The 27933-nt window shown below is 40.1% G+C and overlaps 1 protein-coding gene across 3 annotated transcripts; it reads left to right on the forward strand.

Annotated features, from left to right (window-relative positions):
• Window positions 1-27933, forward strand: TBX19 (T-box transcription factor 19). Of its 3 annotated transcripts, none has more exons than XM_088834973.1 (8): window positions 1-197; window positions 9095-9359; window positions 10934-11068; window positions 14491-14552; window positions 16217-16278; window positions 21509-21742; window positions 24242-24377; window positions 27354-27639. In XM_088834973.1, exons 1-8 carry the CDS (start codon window positions 1-3, stop codon window positions 27637-27639), a joined length of 1377 nt encoding a protein of 458 aa, XP_088691099.1. The 3 variants fall into 3 exon arrangements, with proteins under 3 accessions (XP_088691099.1, XP_088691100.1, XP_088691101.1); XM_088834974.1 differs by having other exon boundaries at window positions 21551-21742; XM_088834975.1 differs by lacking the exon at window positions 1-197 and adding an exon at window positions 27859-27933 and having other exon boundaries at window positions 9099-9359; window positions 27354-27498.

Here is a 27933-nt window from a genome sequence, read left to right on the forward strand (position 1 = left end):
ATGAATGAATTGGACACTCAGAAGACGTGTGATGGAACTGTTTCTCGTCTGCTCAATGTGGTGGAAAGTGAGCTTCAGGCAGGGAGGGAAAAAGGCGACCCTACAGAGAAGCAACTTCAGATCATTCTGGAGGATGCCCCTCTCTGGCAGAGGTTCAAGGAAGTCACTAACGAAATGATCGTGACCAAGAACGGCAGGTGAGATTCTCTGTGGCTCTACTTGGGCTGGTGGGGCTTGGCAAGGGAGGCAAGGCCCCTTGAACATAGAAAAGGCTGTAGCTCTTCACTCAGAGGTAGCGGGGTCTGATTAAATGCTCCCGAGGACAGTCTCCTACGGCTTTCTCCCAGCCAATTTAATTAATTTCTCTGAGATCGTCAGAGAAATGGAGGATGAAGCCACCTGTTCTGCCTGCATTTTAAATGAAGAAATTCTTTGAAATTACTGTAAAGGGGGGCATGTCACATGGGTTTGGGAAATGCACTCAAGTGTCAGAAAATAATGTTAATTTTTGACTGACTGTACATCCTGGAGCAGATTACTATTCTTTGTACCCCAATTCCATTCAGATAAGATAAAATAAAAGGTAACTTTATCCAGAAGCTGGGTGATTTTGTCTGAAGTATAGCAAACTTGCGAGACATTTCTGACAAGCTGAAGATTCAGAGGCTAAAAGGCAAATTTAAGCTTACTTCCTATTACTACACTTGCTTCTTCCTGTGTGTTTGTGGTGATTGTTCATTTGAAGTTGTGTGTGTTTGACAGTATGAAAGCCATTGCAGTAATAGTTAATGAGACCATAATATACTGACTGAAAAAAGAGAAGATGCCTTCTGTTTTTTCATTGCAACAAATTAGGGATTAACTGAAATGGGTCTCTGTTGGCATTTCTTGGATTATATTAAATCTATTCCTGCCAAGTGACTGTCTAAGGTAATATTAGGGGTTTCTGTTTAGTAAAGGAGATAAAAATATTTAGAAAGAAAGTATCATTGCTCCTAAGCTTGGCCAAACAGCTCCCAATATTAATGTGATATTGATATTTCTGTTCACATGATCAGAAAAGTACATTGAAAGGTATTTTCAATATGGTTAGTTTCAGCACAATCTCAAAGATTGTGACCTTTGAGAAAAATTATGCTTTCCAATGAGAGAAAAGTCCAAGCTAGCTGAAATTCTGGCAGACTTTTGTCCTTGTGAAAAACACTTTCATTCCTGACTTCTCACTTTTCCATTTCTGAATAAAATGCATGGCATAGAGAATGAACCATTCTATCTGGGAAAATTATGAACTTGAGTGTTGTTGTGTGACATTACAGTGCTTCATAAATAAAAATTGTTCTAGATATAATGGCCTTTCAATAAATTGTGATTACTAATATTAGCAGGAATATCAATCTTGCTTGATGCTTATATTTTCTCTCTCTAAATGGGTCCCATATTTATTTCATATATATAATTTGTTATTTTTAATAATTATAATTGTAATTTCACCTATTCTTACTCTTGATCTGTATTGACACATGATATTCTGTAAAAAGAAATAGAAAACATGTTTCTAATTTCAAAGAATTATCCCCAATTCCTAAAACTGGATATACTTTCTTTCCTTTTAAAGATGAGTGATGATACAATTATAAAACTTTTATGATGGCTGATGATAGGTAGACCTTTCTGTTTATTATTCTTTTAGTTACACTAATACTTAGCCTCATACTATTTGGCTGTCAAAGTGGTCATATATGATAGTAAATTAAGTATAATCATCAAGTAAAAATATAGTCCATATATTTGAATGAGGAATAAATTAAAATTTTGAAAACCATTATAAAATTCAAGTTAATAATATGTCATATTGGTATGTTCTTTTATAATTTTAGAAGAACGTTCTCTTGCCTTTTTGCACCTATATAATTTTCTCCATATTTAAAGTTGAGAAGTCTTCACATATTTAAACTCATTAACTATGTGAAAATTATTCTCTGTAGAAAAGGTCTAATTATGGTCAATGTGATTATTCTTATTTTCTGTGGAGGTCCTGCTGACATTTTACCTCCTCAGTGAATTAAATCTTTTCTTAGGATCTCTGAATCCCTCCTGGTCAAGATTTTGCCAGGAGATAGTTCCCTTTGTATTTCAGATAAAGAAGGGAAGACGAATCTCTAAGAAATGAATGCAGTTGGTAATGAATGAGTGTGATCTGGAATTACTCTCAGTCTGCTTAGTTTCTCAGAATAAACTGTTAACAACACTTTCCTGCTCTTGATATAGGCATATCTTTCTTGTTTTGCTGTCTTCTTTTTTCTCTTCATCTCTCTTTCCCTCTTTTTTCTTCCTAACCTTCTATCACTCCTTTTGACCCATTTTCCTCTGTCAGTAGACCCACAATGTCTCCTCCAGATGCCTGATCCTTACCTTTCATACCAACTCCCGAGCCTAAGGCAGATGGAACTGTGGCCCTTCTCTGGAAAGAAGGATATTCCTGGCAGTTAATACCCAGTTTTGGCCCTTTTCATTCATGTTGCCCTCCTGCCCCTGTAGTCAGTTAACTTTCTGACTTTTCTAAATCTTTGATGGGGTTAATCAGATATCTCCTGTACTCTTGAGCATAATTGTCCTGTGTAACAGCAAGTTTTAAAATAGCATAGATGGGATGATGAATTAAAAGACTCATTTTCAAATGGACATCTATTTATATGCATAAATAGGAGGCTTGCTTCTGACACTGATCAGAAGTAACAGAGATTTTCCCTGAAAAGCAGTGAATTATCCTCAGAAACTGGGATTATGATGGTTCTTCATTCCTTCCTCTCCTGTCCCTTCCTCATGCTGTTTTACTGTTTCTTTTCTTTCTCTTCTCTTTTTTCCCTTCCTTTTTTATTGAAAATGCTTAGTTATAGATATTCAATAGCCTTTCAGACATAATAACAATTATAATACCTCCTTAGAGCTCATTTGAATCATCTCTAGTGCATCAGCTTGTAAATACTTCCTTTCATTTCCATCCTTTAAGCTAGGAGCTTGTATTTTAGGTTGCATAAAAAGATTTATTTCAGATTTCAGTGGCAAATAAGTGAAATCTTTTGTAACTTTTGTTTCTCTACAGTAACGTATTTGCTTTAGGGGGAAAAGCTATATTTCATGTGTATTTCCATGCAGTTGAATAATTTGATTTCATTCAGATTAAATTTGCCTTGAGAAGATTTTAATAAATTGGAAGAGTTTCTGATGTAACTGGTGTATCCACTTGTTATCATAAAATGTTAGGATCACTAAGTTGAACTTCCCAGTGATTTAGAGATGTTGGTACGGAGGGCCCTGTAGGTATAGTGGTGCAAGAGGAGAGAAAACCAATGTTGCACATCAGGAAAAAATTTTCCATGTCCCTGTAGTCTATGGAGATTTTTCTCTGAAGTTTACAATTGCAGTTTATGAGGATCATATGTTTTTGTGTGATCTGCCTCTAACCAGGCTAATTTGGTTACTTGCTCCTCTTATCTTCACATAAGTCTAAATATCCATGCCCCATGTGTCTGCATACACATACACTCCAAAACCCTGATGAATGCTTCATGATTATTAAAATTCTTTGCGGGGAAAGAGAGGGAGTTTACTTCCTGAATTTTGCCTTTAACCATCTCTGCTGTTTCCCCACCTAGAAAATCTGCCTTGTCTGCCCTCTTTCTTCCTATAGATCTCATCCTCACAGCCTCTTTCAGCAGTTCTGGCTCTCAAGATCCCCTGTAAGAGAAATAAAAACTGAGAAACTAGCCTCATAGTTAAACAATACAGAGTTCATGTCCAAGCCTAAGCATGGGTGGTTCCTCAAGCATTGTTTTGGTCAGTGCTTATATTCCCTACTACATTTGCTTCTCTCTCTCTGATATAGGGATTGGTTTACATATTTCTCAGTTTCTCAAAGATTCTTGGCCATCTCTGTGGTTAGACACAGAGATGGAAGAAAAGGGAGAAAAGAACAAAGAAGTGCAGCTCATCCCTGAAAACAGCCTGGTCATGAGTGTTGCCCACAAGTAAAGAGATATCACATCCCAGTACTTGTGAGGCTGGAGAAAGAGGCAGAGGCTAGCAAGAGGTGCTGAACTTGGCTTGGAGGCAGGGTGGCTTCAAATGCTAGTTATAAGACTTTGGGTAAGTTGACATTTATTTACATCAGTGACATTTATGACATCATTGGTATAAAGACGACAAAAATACATAGCATCTCAGTTCATTTGTGTAGTGATAAAAAAAGAAAAATAATGATAAAATTCTCAGCAAATGAAGTATTAGAGATTAAAGCAACAAATGGTCCTGCTATGTTTTACATGTGTTCTTCTAAGAACCAAGATGCTGCTTTACTTTTTTTACTTTTTCTTTATTTACTTTTTTGGTTAACAACTTTATTGTGATAATTTACATACCGTACAACCCAAAAAACTCATTTAAAGTATACTATAATTTACATACCATAAAACCCCAAAAAACTCATTTAAAGTATACCATACAACCCAAAAAACTCATTTAAAGTATAACTCATATATTTTTATTGACAAATAACATTTCACTGTATAAGTATACTTCATTTTATTTATTCACTCATCAATGGACATGTGGGTTATTTCCAGTTTTCAACTGTAATGAATAATGCCACTATATGTGGGTGTATGTTTTCATTACTCATTCATATAACACCTAGGCATGGAATTGCAGGATCATATGGTAACTCTGTATTTTAACTTGTTAGAGGAATTGAAAGACTAAATTTTTTTCCAGAGTGGCTGGTCCATTGTATATTCCACCAACAGTGTATGAGCATTCCAATTTCTCCACATCCTCACCTATGCTTGCTGTTATTCACCTTTTATTATTATTATAGCCATCTAGTGAGTTTGAGGAATAGGTTTGTTACGTGTCAGCTCCCACTCTTCCTGAAGTTGGTTTACTTAAACTCACCAAGCTTCATTTTCATTATCTTACTCACCCAGCCTCTAGTACTCAAATGTGCTATTTATTATCTATTAAATGCTTCAGTTCAGTTCAGTCGCTCAGTCGTGTCCGACTCTTTGCAACCCCATGAATCACAGCACACCAGGCCTCCCTGACTTCACTCAAACTCATGTCCATCGAGTCGGTGATGCCATCCAGCCATCTCATTCTCTGTTGTCCCCGTCTCCTCCCACACCCAATCCATCCTAGCATCAGACTCTTTTCCAGTGAGTCAACTCTTCGCATGAGGTGGCCAAAGTACTGGAGTTTCAGCTTTAGCATCAGTCCTTCCAATGAACACCCAGGACTGATCTCCTTTAGAATGAACTGGTTGGATCTCCTTGCAGTCCAAGGGACTCTCAAGAGTCTTCTCCAGCACCACAGTTCAAAAGCATCAATTCTCCGGCGATCAGCTTTCTTCACAGTCCAACTCCCACATCCATACATGACCACGGGAAAAACCATAGCCTTGACTAGACGGACCTTTGTTGGCAAAGTAATGTCTCTGTTTTTTAATATGTTATCTACGTTGTTCATAACTTTCCTTCCAAGGAGTAAGAGTCTTTTAATTTCATGGCTGCAATCAGCATCCACAGTGATTTTGGAGCCCCCAAAAATAAGGTCTGACACTGTTTCCACTGTTTCCCCATCTATTTCCCATGAAGTGATGGGACCAGATGCCATGATCTTTGTTTTCTGAATGTTGAGCTTCAAGCCAACCTTTTCACTCTCCTCTTTCACTTTCCTCAAGGGGCTTTTGAGTTCCTCTTCACTTTCTGCCATAAGGGTGGTGTCATCTGCATATCTGAGGTTACTGATATTTCTCCCGGCAATCTGGATTCCAGCTGGTGCTTCTTCCAGTCCAGCGTTCCTCATGATGTACTCTGCATATAAGTTAAATAAGCAGGGTGACAATATACAACCTTGACATACTCCTTTTCCTATTTGGAACCAGTCTGTTGTTCCATGTCCAGTTTGAACTGTTGCTTCCTGACCTGCATACAGGTTTCTCAAGAGGCAGGTAAGGTGGTCTGGTATTCCCATGTCTTTCAGAATTTTCCACAGTTTATTGTGATTAAATGCTTACAACCTTGGTTGGTGTAAACTCCCACAGGTTCTTTGTATCCTGCCATGAGTTTTGAAGTGGTCTCTAAGGCAAGGCATTTAGAAAAGAGGGGGGTGCTGAAAACAGATCCCTGTCATTCATACACAGTTGGAGGACTAAGTTGGAAGAGGACCCAGCAAAGGAGTTGGAAGGAAGTATTGATGAAGTGGATGAGCCAAAGGGAAAAGTATCCTGTCTGTACAGCGTATTCAGGTGGCCCATGTAATTTAAGGTCAGAAGACTGAGGAGCCTGGATGGCTTGAGTCCATCTTTAGATGCAGCCCTTGTTATCTGTTGTTCAATTTCTTCACTTTCCATATGTGACAGTTCTTGTTGTACCTCATTTCAAAACTAGGCACTACTGGGCACAGGAGGATTCTCTTGGTGACCCTCCAGTCCCTCATCTATGCCCATTATGCTTTTAATATTTCCATACCTGGCATCCTCGGACTCCTTCTTTTAGCAGTAGACACACTCAGTTTTCCCCTTTTTATTCTCTTCCCAACCTTAATAGAATCACAAATCCTCCAAGTGACTCTGCTTACTCCCTTGAATGTCTCCTTCAGTTCAGTTCAGTTCAGTTCAGTCGCTCAGTTGTGACCGACTCTTTGCGACCCCATGAATCACAGCACGCCAGGCCTCCCTGTCCATCACCAACTCCTGGAGTTCACACAAACTCATGTCCATCGAGTCGGTGATGCCATCCAGCCATCTCATTCTCTGTCGTCCCCTTCTCCTCCCGCCCCCAATCCCTCCCAACATCAGAGTCTTTTCCAGTGAGTCAACTCATCGCATGAGGTGGCCAAAGTATTGGAGTTTCAGCTTTAGCATCAGTCCTGCCAATGAATACCCAGGATTGATCTCCTTTAGAATGCACTGGTTGGATCTTCTTGCAGTCCAAGGGGCTCTCAGGATTCTTCTCCAGCACCACAGTTTAAAAACATCAATTCTTCGGCGATCAGTTTTCTTCACAGTCCAACTCTCACATCCATACATGACCACTGGAAAAACCATAGCCTTGACTAGACGGACCTTTGTTGGCAAAGCAATGTCTCTGCTTTTTAATATACTATCTAGGTTGGTCATAACTTTCCTTCCAAGGAGTAAGCGTCTTTTAATTTCATGGCTGCAATCAGCATCTGCAATAATTTTGGAGCCCCCCCCCCCCGAAAAAAATAAAGTCTGACGCTATTTCCACTGTTTCCCCATCAATTTCCCATGAAGTGATGGGACCAGATGCCATGATCTTCGTTTTCTGAATGTTGAGCTTCAAGCCAACCTTTTCACTCTCCTCTTATGCAGGTCAGGAAGCAACAGTTAGAACTGGACATAGAACACAGACTGGTTCCAAATAGGATGTTCCTTAGTTGCTATCTTAAAAGCTAAAGATACCCTAGACCAGTACATTTTAAGCTTTAAAGTTCTGGTGACTTAACTGGAGATTTTGAAAAGCACAGATTTTGATTGTGTATGTCTGGAGTTAGGTCTGAACTCCTGCACTTCTGATTATTACTACTGCTGAGTCATGAATCACCTTGAGTAGCAAGTGTTTGGACCCTAGTTTGTTAGCTTCTCAACTTGGGGACTCAGATTTTCAAGGATGTATTGATAAATAAGATAGCTTCTGGGGCAATCAGGAGGTGGTAGTGGTTTCTGTATGGAAACTAGGTCTTTTGAGGAGATTGGAGCAACTTAGAAAGCTTGGTGAAAGAAAAATAAGCTAAAGAGAATCATAAGCCAGGTGAGATGGCTTGTCTAAATATTTGTGAGAGTAAGCCTGCTCGTATTTTCTTAGAGCATAGGAGCTGCTGCAGCAGCTATTTAGTCTCTACGTCGTGTCCGACTCTTTTAGGGCCCCATGGACTGTAGTCATCTAGGCTCCTCTGGCCATGGGATTTCCCAGGCAAGAATATTGGAGTAGGTTGCCATTTTCTTCTCCAAGGGATATTCCCAACCCAGGGATCAAACCCATGTCTCCTGCATTGCAGGCAGATTCTTTACCACCGAACCACCTGGGAATCCCCCAGAGGGTGGGAGAAGGACCAACAAATCCAGATCATCATGTCTCAAAGTATGTATCTTCCTTTTTTAAAAAAAATTTATTTATTTATTTTAGGCTGTACTGGATCTTTGTTGCTGTGTGCGGATTTTCTCTAGTTGTGGTGAGTTGGGGCTACTCTCTAGTTGTGGTTTGAGGGCTCTATAGCATGCAGGCTTCAGTAGTTGTGGCTCATGGACCTAGTTGCCCTATGGCATGTGGAATCTTCCCAGGCCAGGGATTGAACCCATGTCCCCTGCATTGGCAGGCACATTCTTAACCACTGGACCACCAGGGAAGTCCTCAAAGTGTATTTCTTGAACACAAATTCCCACAAGATGCTCAGTGAGAAGATGGTTGCACTGGTATGCAATGCAGAATGCGGAATCCCTCACCCCTTCTCAAAGTGCACACAGGTGAATTAAAGCCTCTGACAAGTCCTGCAGGGAAGGAACTGGTCTAAATATGTAGAGTCAAGGGTCCCCTTCACTGCCTTTACCACAAACCATGTTTTCTGTAGTAACACTGTTACTATTACTTAGAACTGTTTTGTGACATAGAGAAGGCCTGCGCCGTGGCAATAGTGTGAAAATCTGATGTATGCTGGGAGAAAACCTTTGAAGGAAGCTCTGTGAGAACCTGGCACCTGCCTGTATATAATACCTCAAGTTTCAGGAGGAATTTCATTCTAGTCAAATGACTAGATCAGTGATTTTCAGACTTTAAAACAGAGCACAGCATTTAAAAGTAAAACCTCAATATAAAATACATTGGTAAAAAGAGGCCTGGCTGACTTTGGGGCTGCTGGCCTGGCCCCTCTTTATGTGGCTTTCCCCTGTGCATTTTCTGCACCACCAGAGCCCTCTAAGGACAGTCTCCTCTGAGCAGAGAGAGGACTGGACAACTGGAAAGATGTTCCTAACATTCCAATACCCTTCTTGTAGCTCAATTTCTGCCTTTTCTTTTAGACGGATGTTCCCAGTCCTAAAGATTAGCATCACAGGGCTGGACCCCAATGCCATGTACTCACTCCTTCTGGACTTTGTCCCAACGGACAGTCATCGCTGGAAATACGTCAATGGAGAATGGGTGCCCTCAGGCAAGCCAGAGGTCTCCAGCCACAGCTGTGTCTACATCCACCCAGACTCCCCCAACTTCGGTGCCCACTGGATGAAGGCACCCATCTCCTTCAGTAAAGTGAAGTTGACCAATAAGCTCAACGGAGGTGGGCAGGTATGCTCGGTAGTCTGGTCACCCAGCTGCCCCACAACACCCATCAAGAAATATCAAGGGTGCATTTAGGCAATTAGAGGGTCCTCACCGACCTCTTCTCTCACGGAAGCCAATTATTCCCCGGAGTCCAAATGTGAACAGGAATAAACAGCTCTTAATTGGTGCTTTCAGTTTTTAATGGACTTCCTGATGTTAAGAGAGAGTGAGAGAGTGCAGTAGTTTACTTAATCATCAGGGGCCTTTCAGAGTTTTGCCTTGTGTGTGGTGCTTTTTACCAAGCTTGGGAGGAGGGAGATGTTTGTGGGTACCAGGGTTTTGTTATTCCCTCTCCCCCCTCTTTTTTTTGGTGTAAGTGGCATCTTAATAAAAAGCTGCTCCTAAATGAAATAATTGCTCCCTCCACTTGGGTATTATGATAATTATCTTAGAATATTGAATCAGCTTTGGGTTTTCAGAAAAAGAATCCAAACAAACCTTAAATAAGGAGGGTTTTATTTAGGGTCTCCAATTAGAGTAAACAAGATTTTGAGGCTTTTTACTGTTTTGTTTTCTCTGGTAGGATTGTGCATACTAGTGTGCTGTGCAAGGTTGTTATTTGCTTTATAAAATGTAGACTGTTTGGGGGGATTAGACCCAGTTGTGGGGAGAGGTCTTATTCCCCCAGATTTCACTTTCAGTCTCATAGCCCTTAGACTTTTCACCCCTTCTCTGATCTCTGTGTGTATCTAGCTGGGATGTAGGGGTTCTTGTTTTAAGAATGGTAAGTCATCTTCCTAAGTCTCTGCAATATTCGGAAGTTTCCAGTTCTTTATTAAATCAGGAAATTGAAAAGTAAACTATTATTCCCTCCTAGTTTTCACAACAGTTTCAATAAACCTTTGATTTGAATCACAAAGAGTGGATGTTATATAATCATCTATCATTACTTTGTCAGGATTTTGAGATAATTGGGATTTCTTACTAGGGGGCTTCCCTGGTGGCTCAGATGGTAAAGAATCTGCCTGAAATTCAGAAGACCCAGGTTTGATCCCTAGATCAGGAAGATCCCCTGGAGAAGGGAATGGCAACCCTTTCCAGTATTATTGCCTGGAGAATTCCATGGACAGAGGAGCTTGGTGGGCTAGATTGGGTGCAAAGTTTCAGACATGACTGAGCTACTAACACCAACACACTTTCTCATAGGAAGAAAAACAGTATGTTTTAACAGAGAAAAATTCATATCATTGTGCTGAAAATAGGCGGAAAAAAAAAAAAAAGGAAGCCAGGATTTTGGCAGAAAACTGAATACTCTTTAGACCAACTCTTCTCTGGCAACCCACTCTTCACCCTCTTATATGTATATGTGCTTAGTCACCCTCATATAAGCAGCTCCAATGTTATTCTCCTTAAGAGTTTCTAAAAAAAATCTCCCTTCAATAATTTCTCAGAGAGACAGTGGCAGCTCAGATGACTGTGTGGCCCTAAATGATGTGGGTGTTGACTTTAGGACTAATCAGAGGTGCTGGGTCATCTGTCACCTGTCACCTGTGATGCCCCAGGCTTTGTGTGTCCTCTCTCTTCTTCTCCATAAACAGATAATGTTGAATTCTCTGCATAAATATGAACCCCATGTTCACATAGTGCGTGTTGGAGATGCCCATCGAATGGTGATGAACTGCTCCTTCCCTGAAACCCAGTTCATAGCTGTGACTGCCTATCAGAATGAGGAGGTGAGTGTGTGTGTATATGTATGTGTAAATGTCACCTGGGGGAGTGTGGTGGGACTAGGGGGTGGTGCTTTTATTGCTATGACCAAACTTGGATGAAAGGTAGGTTTTCTAAGATTCAGATATACTCAGATACACCGGTAGAGACAAAGTTAAACAGTGTGGGAATCACTTTCCACCTCCTTCTCCCTGCTTGCCAAAGCTCCATCAGTGTTTCTTCTTCTGGTGCCAATAAGGCACAGTGGTGCATTGTAATACAACCAGCAGAAATGCAGGAGTCTTTGTTTCCAGGCCCTTGACCTGACAGAGCTAGGCGTCTCTCCTGCTCTAAAGCAAGTCTGTGGGAATTGATCCAATCGTGCACCTTCTTTGGGTTTCTGTTATACTATCTGTCCCACTTGTTAGCTCTTTTGGGGGCATATGTAGATCTTTTCCTGCCTAACTTGGGCCACTCTGATGGTTACAGCTGAGTAGCCAGCATCTGGCCTCGTAAACTCTGTGGGAGCAAAATTTTTTTGGTTCATCCACATACTATAGGAGTTTCCAGGACTGCTGGTCACCAGGACACCTGATCGGGTGGATTCTTTTTGCTTAAACTTTAAAAGATTATTAAAAATTGAAGTATAGTTGATTTACAATGTTTTTATTTTCTGCTATACAGAAAAGTGATTCAGTTATATATATATATATTCTCTTTTTACGTTCTTTTTTTATGGTTTATCTCAGAATATTGACTATAGCTCCCCATGCTATGCAGAAGGATTTAGGTGTTTTTCCATTCTATGTATTTAATAGTCTGCATTTAAGCCTAAACTCCCAGTTCATCCCTCCTCCACCCTTAAAATTTTTTTAATGGTAATAATACATGTTTATTAAAAAAAACTTCACATGATAAACACGTAGTATGGAAGTATATACAATGAAATGAAAACTTAGAGGTAAAAATTTACTCTTTCCCTCCTATTTTGTAAATCCTACACCCCAGGGACACTACAAATAATAGCTTAGAGTGTGCTTTTATCCCACGCATATTCTGTTCATTTATAAATATGCACAGTGTATAGATTTCCTCACACAAATTGGCTCATGTTCATATTAGTATGAAATTTCTACCTACCCCCATATTTAAGAGTGCATTATGAATATCTTTCTATGTAAATTGGATTTGGATTTATCTCCTTTTCTGAAATTATTACAGAGGATACACTGCATTTCAGGCAATCAGTTTCCCACCTAAATGACGTTTAGGTCATTTCCAGTTGTTTTATTTTCTATGATAAATAATACTGCAAAGAATATTAAGCAGTCAGAAATGGAATTGTTCTGTCAAGGAGAGTGTATGTTTAGAACTGTGACAGACAAAGCCCCATTGCCTCCCTCCAAAGAGCGTATCCATTTATAATTTCCACACCAATCTCAACACTGGTGATTACCTACATTTTCAGCTTTGATAATTCAATAGGGTAGAAAAAATGGTATCTTAATTTGCATTTCTTTATTTGGAAGCTTTATAAGATTTTTAGGCTCCCATCCAGCTAACTGAGTTAGAATTTCCAGGGAGAATACCCAGAATACCCAGAATCTAGTTTTAAGAGTCTTCTTAAAGGATTCCGATGATCATCCAGGTTTGGAAACTACTTCCTTAGTGCCTACAGATGATGTGCAGGGAAATGTAATTTCTTTTCTATAGATAAACTTGCCTCTCAGCTGAGCCCTTTAGCAGGTCAATGGAAAGAAAAATTATCCAAATATCTGAAAATTTAAACAGGCCCTCAAATACAGTTTTTATAGGCTGACACATTTTGTTTCTCAGATTGCTTTTCATTCCCTTTTACTCTCTGTAGGATGGTCTCTGAGTTTATGAAGGGAGAGTGGGCTTTTGCAACTTTGGAAAGTGGGGAGGAGTTGGGGGCCACATCCTGGCCTCCTCTGTTCTCTGGACAATGTCCATTATCCACTGACATGCTGCCTGCTCTCTTAGTCCATGGCAGGTTGAACCTGTCATCTGGTTGCCCTCTGGCTAAGTGCTCAGATATTCCTGGACACATACTGGAGGGCTCCCTCTGAACTAGCAGCAAGGCTAAGGCTATGTTTTCAGCAGGCTACCAGCCTGATGCTGTAATCTGGTCTTGGCCATGCCTCAAGGGAATCAAACCTGGGAAACTCTAACCTCAGAGCCTCTGTCTCCTGCCAATGTATCTCTGCCAATGTAAATGCACCCTGAGAGTGGGTACAGGGGTGGATGAGGGAGCCAAAAATCTTCTTTTATTTAGCAAATATTTGTTGAGTATTACTACAGGCTGGATGTTTTCCTACATGCTGGTAATACTGCACTGTACTCAAGGCACTTACATCCCAGTGAGAAGAGATGAGAGCCTATTATACAGAGTGAAGTAAGCCAGAAAGAAAAACACCGATACAGTATACTAACACATATATATGGAATTTAGAAAGATGGTAACGCTAACCCTGTATGCGAGACAGTAAAAGAGACACAGATGTATAGAACAGTCTTTTGGACTCTGTGGGAGAGGGCGAGGGAGGGATGATTTGAGAGAATGGCATTGAAACATGTATATTATCATATGTGAAATGAACCATCAGTCCAGGTTCGATGCATGATACAGGATACTCGGGGCTGGGGCACTAGGATGACCCAGAGGGATGGGATGGAGAGGGAGGTGGGAGGGGGGTTCAAGATGGGGAACACATGTACAACCAGGGCGGATTCGTGTCAATGTATGGCAAAACCAATACAATAATGTAAAGTAATTAGCTTCCAGTTAAAATTAAAAAGAAAATAAAAATTGAAAAAAAAAAGAAACTGATAAATATATATTTGGTCAGATGGCTCTGAAGGAAAATGAAGTAGGCTAAGGCTGGGGAAATAAAGGGTGACAGTAGGTGGAACTAATTGTGTGTGTGTGTGTGTGTGTGTGTGTGTGTGTGTGTGTGTAAACATGGCCCAAAGGGTAAGTGATTATTTAAGAGGTCAGGGAGTTGATTCTAGTCTGTAATTGAGAGTCTAGAGATAGGTGTTCATCAGTATATTCTCCTTTGTGTCCCAGTGACTAGAAAAGTAACTGACAGATGGTGGGTGTTCAATTACTGTTGAAAAAAATGAATGAATATTAGAATAAATGTTAGATTTAGCACATCAGGTTTGTGCAATTTTGCTGCTTTGTCCTTTCTTTGCTCACTTTATACTGCATTTGCCATTTTCACCATATGTGACAATAAAACGTTTCTTGTTGGACAGTGCAATAGTGATTTTGTGCAGAAGGAAGCAAAGAAACATGGAGAGGGAGAAAAAAGAGAGAGGAGGACTATTCTGATTTTACAGAAATTCACAGGTGAAGATAAAGTGTTCTGTTCCCCACGCATATTCTACTTTCACTAACACTTCTTGTCTTTGTAAATGCAAGATAACAGCTCTCAAAATCAAGTACAACCCTTTTGCCAAAGCCTTCTTGGATGCTAAGGAAAGGTGAGTAGAGAAATTTCAGGGAAATCTTATGGTTTTTGAAAATATGAAGTTTATAATGATCTTGGAAGGAACTAACTACTGGCATTTGCATTACCGTTGATAGAAACATGTTTTTAATATTTAATTCAGTGTCCAACAAAATCAGCAAGATAAAACAAATTTATAATTACTTGTCCTTTATAATAGGGGTCCAGGAGAACCTGGGGCTTCCCAGATGGCTCAGTGTTAAATAATTCACCTGCCAGTGCAGGAAATGTGATTTGATCCCTGAGTCAGGAAGAAGAAGTCTGGAGAAGGAAATGACAACCGACTCCAGTATTCTTGCCTGGGAAATCCCATGCACAGGGAGCCTCATGGGGTCACAAGGAGTTGGACACGACTTAGCAGCTAAACAACAGGAGGACCTGGAACTGGCCATGTTTTATCTGTCCTGTTTTATGATAGATTCTTAAAAATACTATAATCACATTAAAAAAAAAACCTAAGTGATTTAATTTTTAAATAATTCAATCTTCCTTTACCACAGTTATCTGAGTAGTATGATTTCAATAAATTTTTTAAAGCTAGATTTCACCTAGGAAATGTGAGTAATTCATAAAGGTGAGAGGCTCATGTCTTTCAGAAGTCAGAGACTTCTGGGGGGTGTGAATGATTTCCTTTGAAGTGTTTGGATTTTGTTGTTTCCGTTTCAAAATGTTACACTAATTCCTATAACTTTCTAATCTTTCTTTTTCATCATAAGGGCTCTAGACTAATGGACAGGTATTTATAATGTTGTGTCACAGGGGTCTGTCCTGTCAACATTTGACTTAATTTTGATGATGTAGAAGAAATACCTTTTTTCAGATAAGAAAAGTCATATAATAAAAATATTTAGGACTTTGAGAGAGAGAGAGATCCTGGCTTTGAGTCCTGGCTTTACCATTTCCTGACTTACATAGGTCAGTTTGCTTTTCTAGGACCTACTTTCTAAATCTGCGAAAACATGTAGTAATATTCTATCACAAGATAATTGGTGGACCTAGCATATCACAGGTGTGACTGTGTCCTGAAGTCCTATGCAAATGTTAGCTGCTATAATCATTGCTTGAATTTTGGCAAGCAGGAACACTGACCACAAATCAGTAAGATCAAGCTACATAGTGATAGGTGTAAATAAGGTAAATTGGATTGACTGCTGCTGCTGCTAAGTCACTTCAGTCGTGTCCGACTCTGTGTGACCCCATAGACGGAAGCCCACCAGGCTCCCCTGTCCCTGGGATTCTCCAGGCAAGAACACTGGAGTGGGTTGCCATTTCCTTCTCCAATGTGTGAAAGTGAAAAGTGAAAGTGAAGTCGCCCAGTCGTGTCCGACCCTTAGCTACCCCACAGACTGCAGCCTACCAGGCTCCTCCATCCATGGGATTTTCTAGGCAAGAGTACTGGAGTGGCTTGCCATTGCCTTTTCCGTTGGATTGACTATAAAGTTGCAATTCAAAGAGCAATTGCACAAGAACATAAAGTAGGAGAAGGAGAATGGGGGAAAGATAGTTTGAGGGGAAAAAAGTGTTTGATTTTCTTATTTCAAGAAATTTATTGCTCTCCAAAGACAGTCTTGGGTGTACTTGATGCTGGATGTGAATGGTAAGCTGGACAGCTATGGTGCACTTTCATTGCTCTTTCAGGAACCACCTCAAGGATATTCCAGAAGCTATGTCTGAGAGCCAGCATGTGACCTATTCTCACTGTGAGTTGGGTGAACCCTGGATAGGAGGGGCCTGGGGCTACACTAGGAGCATCTCCACCACGCTCAGACTTTTTACCTGTCATGACTGCTTCAGGCTTGTTCCCAATATTCTATCAAGACCCAACGGTTATTTCTTCCACTCAAGACAAGTATATGCCCTTCCAAGAATTCCCAGAGGGAACCACTGCTCCTGGGGGAGCATACACAAATCCAAGGCAGGAGAGAAAAATGGAAATAGTGAATTTCTTTGACTCCCATTTTTGTGTCAGGGAGGCTAAAGAGCTCATAAAAGTGCATTCTGGATATAGCTTCTACCCTGACACTGCTTTGGGGTTTCCTTGTTCTTAGTACTTTCTGGTTTTTGAGTTTATCACCATTGCCACGCCTCAGGAAGGCCACAGCTTTGCACATGAGGAAACTTCTGTATTTGTTGACTGGAAAGCTACAGTATTAGTGGAGTCATATACCTGGGATTCTGCACGTAGACTGGATGTTCCCGATAGGGTGCCACCCTCTCCATGTCTCAGAACAGACAGGAGGCTCCACAGTGGAGCAAGTCCTCTAAAGCTGCAGCAGTAATCCAAGGTCAGTAGCATCAGTGTCTAAGATACCCTTTAATTTAGAGTATAATGGTTTGCTAAGATCCCTTCTTCAGTTTTCCAGCTATGTAATTCTTTACTCCCTCCTTCCCCTAAATGCATTTTTCATTGCAGAAGTGAGGGTATAGCCACATAAAAAGAGACAACTCTCAGAAAATCACTTAAAAAAACCCTTTTCTCAGGAGTCTTTTTTTTTTGTCTAGTTGCCATCTGTCACCATATAGTTATTACAATATTATTGACTATATTCCCCATATTGCACACTTCATCCTCATGACTCATTTGTGACTGGAATTTGGTACCTTTTAATCTCCTTCACTGGTTTATTTCCTCCCCACTGGCTGGTATTTTCTTGTTTGTTCTCTATATCTATGAGTCTGTTCTGTTTTGTTATGTTTGTTCATGTGACTTGTTTTTTAGATTCCACGTATAAGTGAAATCATATGGTATTTATCTTTTTTAAGATAAGTGAAGATACTTATTTCACTTAGCATAATACCCTCTAAGTCCATCCATGATTTTGAAAATGGCATGATTATTTTTTATGGCTGAATAATATTCCATTGTATGTGCATATATATATATATATATACACATACCTTCTTTATTCATTTACCTCTTGGTCGTCACTTGATTTGCTTCATTTCCTTGGCTATTGTAAACAGTGATGCAGTGTTATTTTTTGTTTTGCTTTGTAGCTTTCTTTTTTGTGGTGCTGTTGACTGGTTTTGGTATCACGGTGATGCTGGCCTCATAGAATATGCTCTCAGAAGCATTCCTTCCTCTTCAGTTTTGGGATAGTTTGAGAAGGATAGATGTTTACTTCTTAAAACATTTGGTAGAATTCAACTTTTGTTTGTTGGGAGTTTTTTGATTACTGATTAAATTTCATTATTGGTAATCAATTTGTTCATATTTTCTATTTCTTCCTGATTCGGTTGTGGGAGATGGTACATTTCTAACAATTTATCCAAGAAAAGCAATTTTTAACTTACCAGGAATGAAAAGCTATTTTGTATAGGATAGGATCACATGTAGAACCACACCGTTTCAAGTTCATGTGTTGCAACCTTCTCAGTAAACATCCTTATATGTGGCAAACTTCATGAACAAAAGTCTTGTTCTGCCTGGCTTCGCTTACTGAGCACCTGAATCTTGATTCTGTCATTCAGATAGCAATCTTTTGTGCCACGTGTCTATACAACAAAGAGAAAATGAAGATAACAAAATGATTTATTGAGAATGACTGACCTACATTTTGTAATATGAATTCTGTACAATTTGTTTACTTATACTTAAAACGTATTAAGCAAATGGTTTTAATAAAAGTTCTATTTCCATATCACAAAAGCCCTGGTGACAATCCCTAGTCAATATTCTTAAGGAACATTTCTGGTCCTGTCTGAATCTTCATCTGTGGGCCCCTCAGTTGAGAGCTGGTTGGTGAAAGGATGTGCTTCTTGTTCTAGGGCCTCTCTGTCCTTTCCCGTGAATTCACTTAAAGTAAAGCCTTTTCCTCATAATACTTACTAAATTTTTATTGTGGCTTAAAAACCACAATATAAAATGCACCTTCACAAGAATTGTATGTATAGTACAATATTGTCAATCACATGCACATTTTGGTGCAAAAGATTCCCAGAACCACCTGCTTGCCCCCGTGACCCCAATTCCTGCATGTTAAAACTACATATACTCACCAAACTTCATCTCTTCACATCTCTCTTCCCACAAAGCCCTTGGCTACCACCGTTCTACTCTATACCTCTATATTCATAGCCTTTAGATACCTAGTATGAGGAATCATGCAATATATATATATATAAAAATATATATTTTATGACTGGCGGCTTCTGCTTCCTAATGTTCTTCAAGGCTCATCCATATAGTACCATACGATAGTATTTCCTTCTTTTTAAGGCTGAAATAATATTCACTTGAATGTATATACTAAATTTTCCTATCCCATGGTCTATTGATGGTCATTTAGGTTACTTACACCTCTTGGCAACTATGAATAATGCTGCAACGAACATGAGTGTGCAAATGTCCTTAATTCTCCTGGATATATAGCCAGAAGTGGAATTGGTGGATCATGCAGTACTTCTATTTTTAATTTTTTAGGAAACTCCATAGTGTTTTCCATGCCAGTTGCACCATTTTACAGCCCCACGAACAGTTCACAAGGGCTCCAATTCCTCCACATTCTCACCAACACTTATTATTTCCTAATCTTTTTTGGATAATGGCCATTCTAATAGTATGAGGTGATATCTTGTTTCTATTTGTGTTTTGCTAATGAATAGTGATGTTGAACATCTTTTTATATACATATTGGCTTTTTGTATATCTTTGAAGAAATGTCTGTTCAAGTCCTTTGCTTGTTTTAATTAGGATTTTTGTTGTTTTATTGTTGAGTTATAAGAGATCTTTACATATTCTAGATGAGTGAACTCCGGGAGTTGGTGATGGACAGGGAGGCCTGGTGTGCTGTGATTCATGGGGTCGCAAAGAGTCGGACACGACTGAGCGACTGAAATGAACTGAACTGAACTGAATCCCTTTTATAGTTTGCCAATATTCTCTTCCACCCTATAGATTTCGCTTTCACTCTGTTGATTGTTTCTTTTGCTGTGCAGAAGTTTTAAAGTCTGAAGTAGTTTGTCTATTTTTGCTTTTGTTGTCTGTGCTTTTGGTGTCATATCTAAGAAATCATTACCAAATCCAATTTCATGAAGTTTTCCCCTGCATTTCTTCTAGGAGTTTTATAGGTCTTACATTTATTTATTTATTTAAAGTTAAAATTTTTACATGGTGTAATACGAGTTTAATTTATTTCTTTTGCATGCGGATATCCAGTTTTCCTAATACTGTTCGCTGAAGAGACTATCCTTTCCCCATCGTGTAGTCTTGGCACCCTTGTTGAAGATTATTTGACCATATAAGTGGAGTTTATCTATAGGCTCTCTTTTCTTCCATTGGTCTATATGTCTTTATGCCAGCACCATACTAATTAGGGGACTTACCAGGTGGCTCAGTGGTAAGCTATCTGCCTGCCAGTGCAGGAGACACAGGAGATTGGGTTCTATCCCTGGTCAGGAAGATCCCCTGAAATAGGAAATGGCACCCCACTCCAGTATTCTTTCCTGGAAAATTCCATGGACGGAGGAACTGGCGGGCTGCTGTCCATGGGGTCCAGAGAGTCGGACACGAACGGGCAACTGAGCTCATACAATTTACAGTATTGCCGCTTGGTAATGTGCTTTGAAATCAGGAGCTGTGAGGCCTCCAGCTTTATCTTTATTTCTCAGGATTGTCCTATTTGGATTTCTTTGAGAGTCTATATGAATTTTAGTATTGCTTTACGTTTCTGACAAAAGTGTCTTACGGATTTTGATAGAGATTTCTTTGGGTAGTATGAACATTTTAATAATATTAAGTGGGGATGTCTTTCCATTTATTTATATCTTCTTTAATTTCTTTCATCTATATTTTGTAGTTTTCAGTGTACGAGTCTTTTGCCCTGTAGGTATATTTTGTTCCAAAGTACTTTATTAATTGTGGTGCTATTGTAAATTGGATTGTTTTCTTAGTTACTTTTTGGATTGTTTGTTGTTAGTGTATAGAAATGCAATTGATTTTTGTGTGTTTATTTTGTATCCTGCAACTGCTGAATTTATTATAAAAGTTTTTTTTTTGTGTGTGTGTGTGGGATATTTAGAGTTTCATACATATAAGATTGTGTCATCTATGAACAGAGATAATTTTATTTCTTCGTTTCCAATTTGGATGCCTTTTCTTTCTTTCTTTATTCCTAATTGCTCTGACTAGTACTTCCAGTACGATGCTAAATAGAAGTGGTAAGAGTAGATATTCTTGTCTTGCTCATGATCTTGGAGGAAAAGTTTTCAGTTTTTTACCATTGAGTATGGTGTTAACTGTTGCCTTGTCCTATATGGCCTTTATTATGTTAAGGCAATCTTCTTGTAGTCTTTATTGAATGCTTTTATTACGATAGGATGTTAAATTTTGTCATATGCTTTTACCGCATCAATTGAGATGGTCTTTCACAAACACATTTCTGTGAAGTATTTTACAGTTTTCCAAAACATTTTGCAAGATTCTAATCAAGTTGCTAGCCATCTCCCTCTCTTTTTGCCTTCAGAATCCTCTTTGTTGGGTGGTGATGGGAGGCATCATGTCTCCTCTTGCTTGGAGTGAGAACTAAAGATATTTTCTCACTTGGCAGAAACAGAGGGCTCCATTCTTTCTGGGTAACCACATTAAACATTCCCTAGTGGCTATTAATCAATGATTAACTTATCATCTGACATCTCTTTCTTGGACTGACTTTTAATCCAATTAAGTCAGAAGCAACTTAACGTTTGTATTTTCTATTAACTTATACATTCAAATAATATTTTATATAGCTGTGATTCCAGCATTTCTTAAGAGATTTTCCAAACTTGATAGGACCTGTCATCCATCTCCAAAGAAGCCAGCTTTGCTGCTAACATGGAAGGGGAGTAGCAGTGGAGGTGGTAGTCTCTAACTTCCCATAGTAGACATTGCCATTCACACAGAGACATAACTATGCAAAGTGGCTGGTAACCTGATTTTTGGTGTGGAAGTTCACAGAGTCTTTCTCTGTGTCTTCCTCTTATCTCTTCCAGTGGGAGGCTGGATCTTTTCCAATCCGGATGGAGTGTGCACAGCAGGAAACACCAATCACCAGTATACTACTCCTTTGCCTCTGTCTGCTCCCCACACCCACCATGGCTGTGAGCACTATCCTGGCATCCGAGGACACCACCGGCAGGCTCCCTACCCTTCTGCGTACATGCATAGAAATCATTCTCCCTCAGGTGTGTGATTCTGCTAACAATATCCTTGTGGGTGTGGATGGTGGTAAGAAGTAGGTAAAAACTAGTAGAAGTAAAGATCTGAAGATAGAATCCATTTTATCTAATATATGTAATATTATTATATATTAAAATTTTGATGTTTTATATACTAATAGTTGACTATATCATTATAGCATTATTAGTGTTTTATAATTATTTCAAATAATTACAAAAGCTGGGAGACAACCAGTTTCCCAATTTCTAATGGGTGTGAAAGTCCTCCTCCCAGGGCACTGTTGTACTAAGTAGTTTCAGGCTGCATCTCTAAAAGTCAAGTTAAGTCATGGAGTTCTGAGACCCTCAGCTCATTGCCCTCACAGGACTCTTTACAGCACGGCTCAGTCCAGAAAATATTGGGCCCAATATTGAAGAGTTATTAGGAAGTTTTGGGAAGCTAGCTCACTCTTCATCCAGGCTTTGGTCTGATTTGGCAAATTTTTATCGAGGGTTAACTTTGTGCCAGCTTTTGTCCATGAACAAAATAGATTACAGCACCAATCATCTCACAGAGATTCTATTCTCGTATGGGGACACTAACAGTAAATGAAACAAGTGAAGTCCATGGTATGGGAGACAGAGGAGTGTGTTAGGGTACCAGCCTCAGGGACATCCTGAGCTCTGTACCTGCAGATGACTTTGCTGGTCAGCAGCTACCTGTCCCTGTGCTCCATCGCTGGCTACTCCCAGCAACCTTGAAGCAAGCTGCTTCCTGGAAGGGAGAAAATGGAGCTTAATGGTATCAGAAACTGAGCAGGGTTCTCATTTACTTCTTAATTCTTTCCTGGGGTCAGCACACAAAACACATCTGAGCATTTGCTATGTACCAGGCACTCTTCTCAGAGAAGGCAATGGCAAGCCACTCCAGTACTCTTGCCTAGAAAATCCCATGGACGGAGGATCCTGGTAGGCTGCAGTCCATGGGGTCGCTACGAGTTAGACATGACTGAGCGACTTCACTTTCGCTTTTAACTTTCACACATTGGAGAAGGAAATGGCAACCCACTCCAGTGTTCTTGCCTGGAGAATCCCAGGGACGGGGGAGCCTGGTGGGCTGCCATCTATGGGGTCGCACAGAGTCGGACACGACTGAAGTGACTTAGCAGCAGCAGCAGCAGGCACTCTTCTAGGCAGTGGGGTAAGGAAGGTGATTAAGGTTTAATTTATTCCCTGGAGGATCTCAGAGTTATGCAAATACATATAATTAATCCTGATACAGTATAGTGAGAGCTCTCATGTGGTCCTCAGACCTGTAGCTTCCCCGGCAACTTGTTAGAAATGTAGGCTCTCAGGTTCTCCTTCTGAAAGAGTTTGCAGTTTAACGAAATCCCCAGGTGGTGCTTATGCACAGTAAAGTTAGAGAAACATTCTATAAAGTACACAAGCCACGGTGCTACGGGAATGAAAGAAAAAGGGCAGCTAGATCTACCAGAGGGCTTAATGCTTAAGTTGAGATTTGAAGAATGAATAGAAAGGGATAAAGGTTCAAGTGGGCAGGCATGAAAGATGGATGACATGGGACACAGGCAGAAATGAAGGGCCTTCCATGTGAGAGTGTGGGATGAGCAAAGGTACAGAAGGAGGAGAGAACCTAGGTTATCTGGGAATGGTTTGGGAAAAGAGTGGAGAAGGAGGGAGGCAATGTGGTGGATGCAAGAGTTGAGGCTGAGGGCCACACCATGAAAAGGAGTGGCTTGGCCAGGGATGTACATGAAATCTGCTTCCTATCTTTCCCCTCCTTTCTTCCCATGTTCTTTCCCTTCTTCCTATCTATTATATATGCACTATTTGTGCAAATGAAGATTCAAATACGCAGAAGACACTATTCCTGAAATGTTTAAATCTCTCTGGGGTTGCTGAGAAAAAATAGGTCCTGATCCTCAGAAATTTCATCTGAAGCACTGGTGGCCTTAGGCTTGTTATGAGGGGATGAAGACATGGACCATTTTAAAGGGGATGTGAGCATAGTGACCTGAGTTAGATCTGTGTCAAAAAGGGAAAATCATCCCACCTGTCGGAGCCTCATCTATAAAATGGAGGTGAGAAGTTGTTATGAAGATTAAAAGATGAACAGTACATGACCCAGCTGGTAAAGAATCTGCCTGCAATGCAGGAGACCTGGGTTTGACCCCTGGGTTGGGAAGATCCCCTGGAGAAGGGAAAGGCTACCCACTCCAGTATTCTGGCCTAGAAAATTCCATGGACTTTATAGTTCATTGGGTCGCAAAGAGTTGGACATGACTGAGAAACTTTTACTTTCAGTACATGACGTATGGTTGACATTCAATAAACTTCAATAAACCTAAGTTCCTCCCTCCTTTCTGTTTCCTTCAGAAAGTATCAACACACTGTTGGCACGTGTGGCACAAGGCATGGTTGTATTTTGACCTAGGATAATGTCATTGGTCACCATCTTTACGTTTTCCGTGCTTCATAAATTGAACTGTTGTTATTTCCCCAAAGTGAATTTGATAGAAACCTCCAGCAATAATCTGCAAGTTTTCTCTGGAGCTGACAACTGGACTTCCTTATCCTCCACACCCCACGCCAGCATCCTGTCTATACCCCACACAAGCGGACCAGTCAACACAGGAACTAGGTAAGACCAACACAAGCAACTTGCTCATTGTTCTTGGAGGTTTACTTTTTAGCATGGGGTCTCGAATTCATATTTTTCTCCTGGGGTGCCTTGGTCTGAGCTTTTGTCCTGACTTCTAAGCCACTAAGAAGTGAAAATAACAACAAGGTCAACTCTTTGCCCCTGGAAAAAGTGTAGTGAGAAAGCACCTACTCAGTCATGTACTCTTTTCATTTGTAATTTTGGTATTTTTTTTAAGAGGGAAAAGATATTGTGGCCAGGGACTGTTTGTCTCAAGTCAGGAAGAAATATTGTGAACAATGGTGGTAGCAGATAAATCCTGAACATCAGGGAATTAAAAGGGAAAAGTGTAAACATGCACTGAAACCTCAAGGCCCTTGATTGTCTATATCCTCATGAGCTACTCATTCTAACAGGGTAGAATGGGTCCCTGGGCCTCAACCCAGGCAATAAGGCTGAGAGTATCTAGTAGGACCCCTGGCATAACTCTTATACCAGAGACCAGCATTCAGTTCTGACTGTTGGAAATCAGTGTGATGAACAGAAAGGAAAGGGGCCTGGAATCTGACATATGTGGCCTTCAGTCCCAGTTTCACTTCTTATTGACTCTGTGACTTTAGGAGATTTTCTTAGCCTCACTAAGCTTAAACTTTCTTATCTGTAACATATGCAATAGTATGTGCTACTCTGTAGAGTTATGGTGAACACCAAAATTAAAAAGAGCATAACATGTACTGTAAGCAATAACATTGTATCATTATATACATGTCTTGTTAAGTTCAACATAATTAGGCAGAGTTTTGAGAAGGTCCAAAAAGCAATTCAAAATTAAAAGATGTCCTATCTTTTTTGGGGGAGATGTTAGATGACTTATGACTTGCAGGTCTAAAAAAGTTTGAGGGTCATAGAACTTTGATTCACAGCAATGCTCCTCACTCTTTAACATACATTAGAATCACCTGGGATGTTGTTCAACTGCATAATCTGATTAATAGGTCTCGGTTAGGGCCCAAGATTCTGCATTTTTAACAAGCCTCCAGGTGTTGCTGATGTTGCGGTAAACTGTGATCTTGATTTTGATGTTGATATTGCTATGGCCCTTGAGGATCTAGTGCTGTGCTGTTAAGGCAACAGCCCCCAACTGCCTCTGGCTCCTGGACTCTTGTAATGCAACTGGTCCAAACTGAGATGGGCTGTAACACACAAAATGTTAAAGACAGTAGATAATAAAGAATAAATTCTTAATAATTTTTTATACTGATTCATGTAAAAATGATAATATTTTAAATATTTCAGTTACATAAAATATTATTAATAATAAGTTCATTTGTTTCTTTTTATTCTTTTCTCAAGTGTGGCTTCTCAAAAATTTAGCCTCATATTTGTGGCTCACACTTTATTTCTATTGGACAGTGCTTGACTAGAGGACCTCAGGGAAATGCATTTATTGGTGCTGTGTTGGAAGTGAGGGAAAGAGTGTCCTTGAAGCTATTAGACAAATAACTATGTGCCAAGTTCTGTACTAGATCCTTTATGTAAGTCATTTATAGGATTCAAAGACATCCATGAGGCTGCTTTTAAAATTCCTGTTTTCCTGATGGAGAAACTAAATCTCAGAGGCATTAAAAACTGCCTGAAGCTAAGACATCAAATAAAGTAACTCAGAGCCCATGGTTTTTGAATCAGCCCAGGAAGCATCAGAAAGGGACTCTGATTGTTATTGTAGGAGAATTTCTTTTGAAAACTGGGGAATTTGAGTCAGAATCCCAGCAAGCTGAGCTGGTTAAAAAACCCAACAACCCCCCTGGCCTATCTAGGTTTCTGCAAGTTTCATATGGTCCAATGAGGTCTGTGAAATCTGAAATATGGCAGAGTGCAGGGTGGCATTTCTACCTCTGGTTTCATCAGTGACATGTTTAACCCATTGCTGACTCTAAATATTTTGCTAGAGAAAAGCAAAATGTGTTCAGTAGTGTCAATGGGTAATGAGCCTATTATCAAGCAAAGTAGGGACTCTGAAAAGTGATGATGAAAGTACTGGAAGTTATTTTGCCTGTGTTGACTGCAGTCATTTTAATCCAGGTTCTATGTTAAGGTGCAAAATTGGCTGCACATCACAGTCAAGAGGAAAACTTTGAAAAATTCTGATACTACATGCCAGCCTAATTCGATCAGAATCTCTGGGGGTAGAACCCAAGTGTCAGTAATGTTTTTAATGTGCTAAGTGATTTCAGTGTACAGTCAAGTTCATGACCCACTGATGTAGCATAGAAAAGTCTAAGAAAGTGGTCCAGTTACATGTCTTTCTACCAGGGACCAGAACAGGTAGAAACCTGCAATGGAAGAATTAATTATACCAACCACAATTTACTGAGTGCTATGTTTTGGATTTCACGTACTCATTTTCTTATTCAATCCTCATAAAAATATTTAGTAAGGTATGTTTAATTATCACTCCAAATCTTGAAGATAAAGAAACTGAGGCTTATCTATTAAACAATTTGTTCAAAGTCACAGAGCTAATAAGCTGTAATGCTAGGATTTAAACCTAGATTTTCTGTCCTGGTTATTAGGCCACATCACGTCTCTTAGCCAGTGAGAGATTTTACTCACAGATTATATCATCCTTTCAATCCTCCAAATATCCTCCTTTCAACTCCCCTGCACATTTACACAGGGAGCAAGGGAAGCCTAGAGAAATAAAATGCTGTGTTAAAACTGAACAACTTGCTAGAGGCAGGGCCAGAATCAAAATGCAGGTCTCAGGACACCTAACTGTATGCTTAATCTACTACATCTTGCTGCTTCTCTGCAGAAATGGGACCAGTGTGTGTCAGAGCTGGAAAGAAAGCCATGGCTAGATACTCTCTTTCTAACTTGTGTCCCTCTCAGCACTGTGTATGTGCTAATCAGAAGGCAGTCCTGTATGGGATTATCATCACCATTCTCTCTCTCTCTCTCTCTGTGTTTCTGCAGCCCATACCCATGCCTGTGGACCATCAACAACAGTGGCGGGGGCCCTGCTGGGTCGGGCTCAGAGGTGCATGCCAACTCCCCGGGGGCGTTTCTCCTGGGTAACCCAGCTGTGACGTCACCTCTCTCCACCCAGACACCCACTTCGGTTAGTGTGGAGGTTCTGGGAGAGCCCTCGCTGACCAGCATCGCCATGTCCACCTGGACAGCAGTGGCTTCACATTCCTTTACAGGTTGGGGTAGCCCAGGTAGGGGTGGGCGCCCTTCTCCCTCCTCACTGGATAGTTAAGCAGGATCCTAGTGAAGGTATCAGTAGAGAATCTGCTAGGTGTAGAGCTCTTAGAAGAACTACCTACCGATCCCAGTGAGTCAGACTGCAGAGTCTACCCACCCAGTGAAGTGGGTTGTAGCAGAAGCCTCCTAGGAAATGGTTTGGTTTAGATGACACTAATTTTGTCACCTGCATCTGTCTACCGTTTTCTCTTTGTGCTCCCATTTTTTTCTGCAGCTTATCCGTGCCATGCTTAGGCAACAAAAGTTCGTTGAGTACCTTCCTTGTGCCCTGACCCTTACTCTCAAATGA

This window comes from Moschus berezovskii, chromosome 4 (assembly GCF_049115385.1).
Source record: "Moschus berezovskii isolate FMDL1 chromosome 4, NW_MosBer_1.0, whole genome shotgun sequence".
NCBI lineage: Eukaryota > Metazoa > Chordata > Mammalia > Artiodactyla > Moschidae > Moschus > Moschus berezovskii.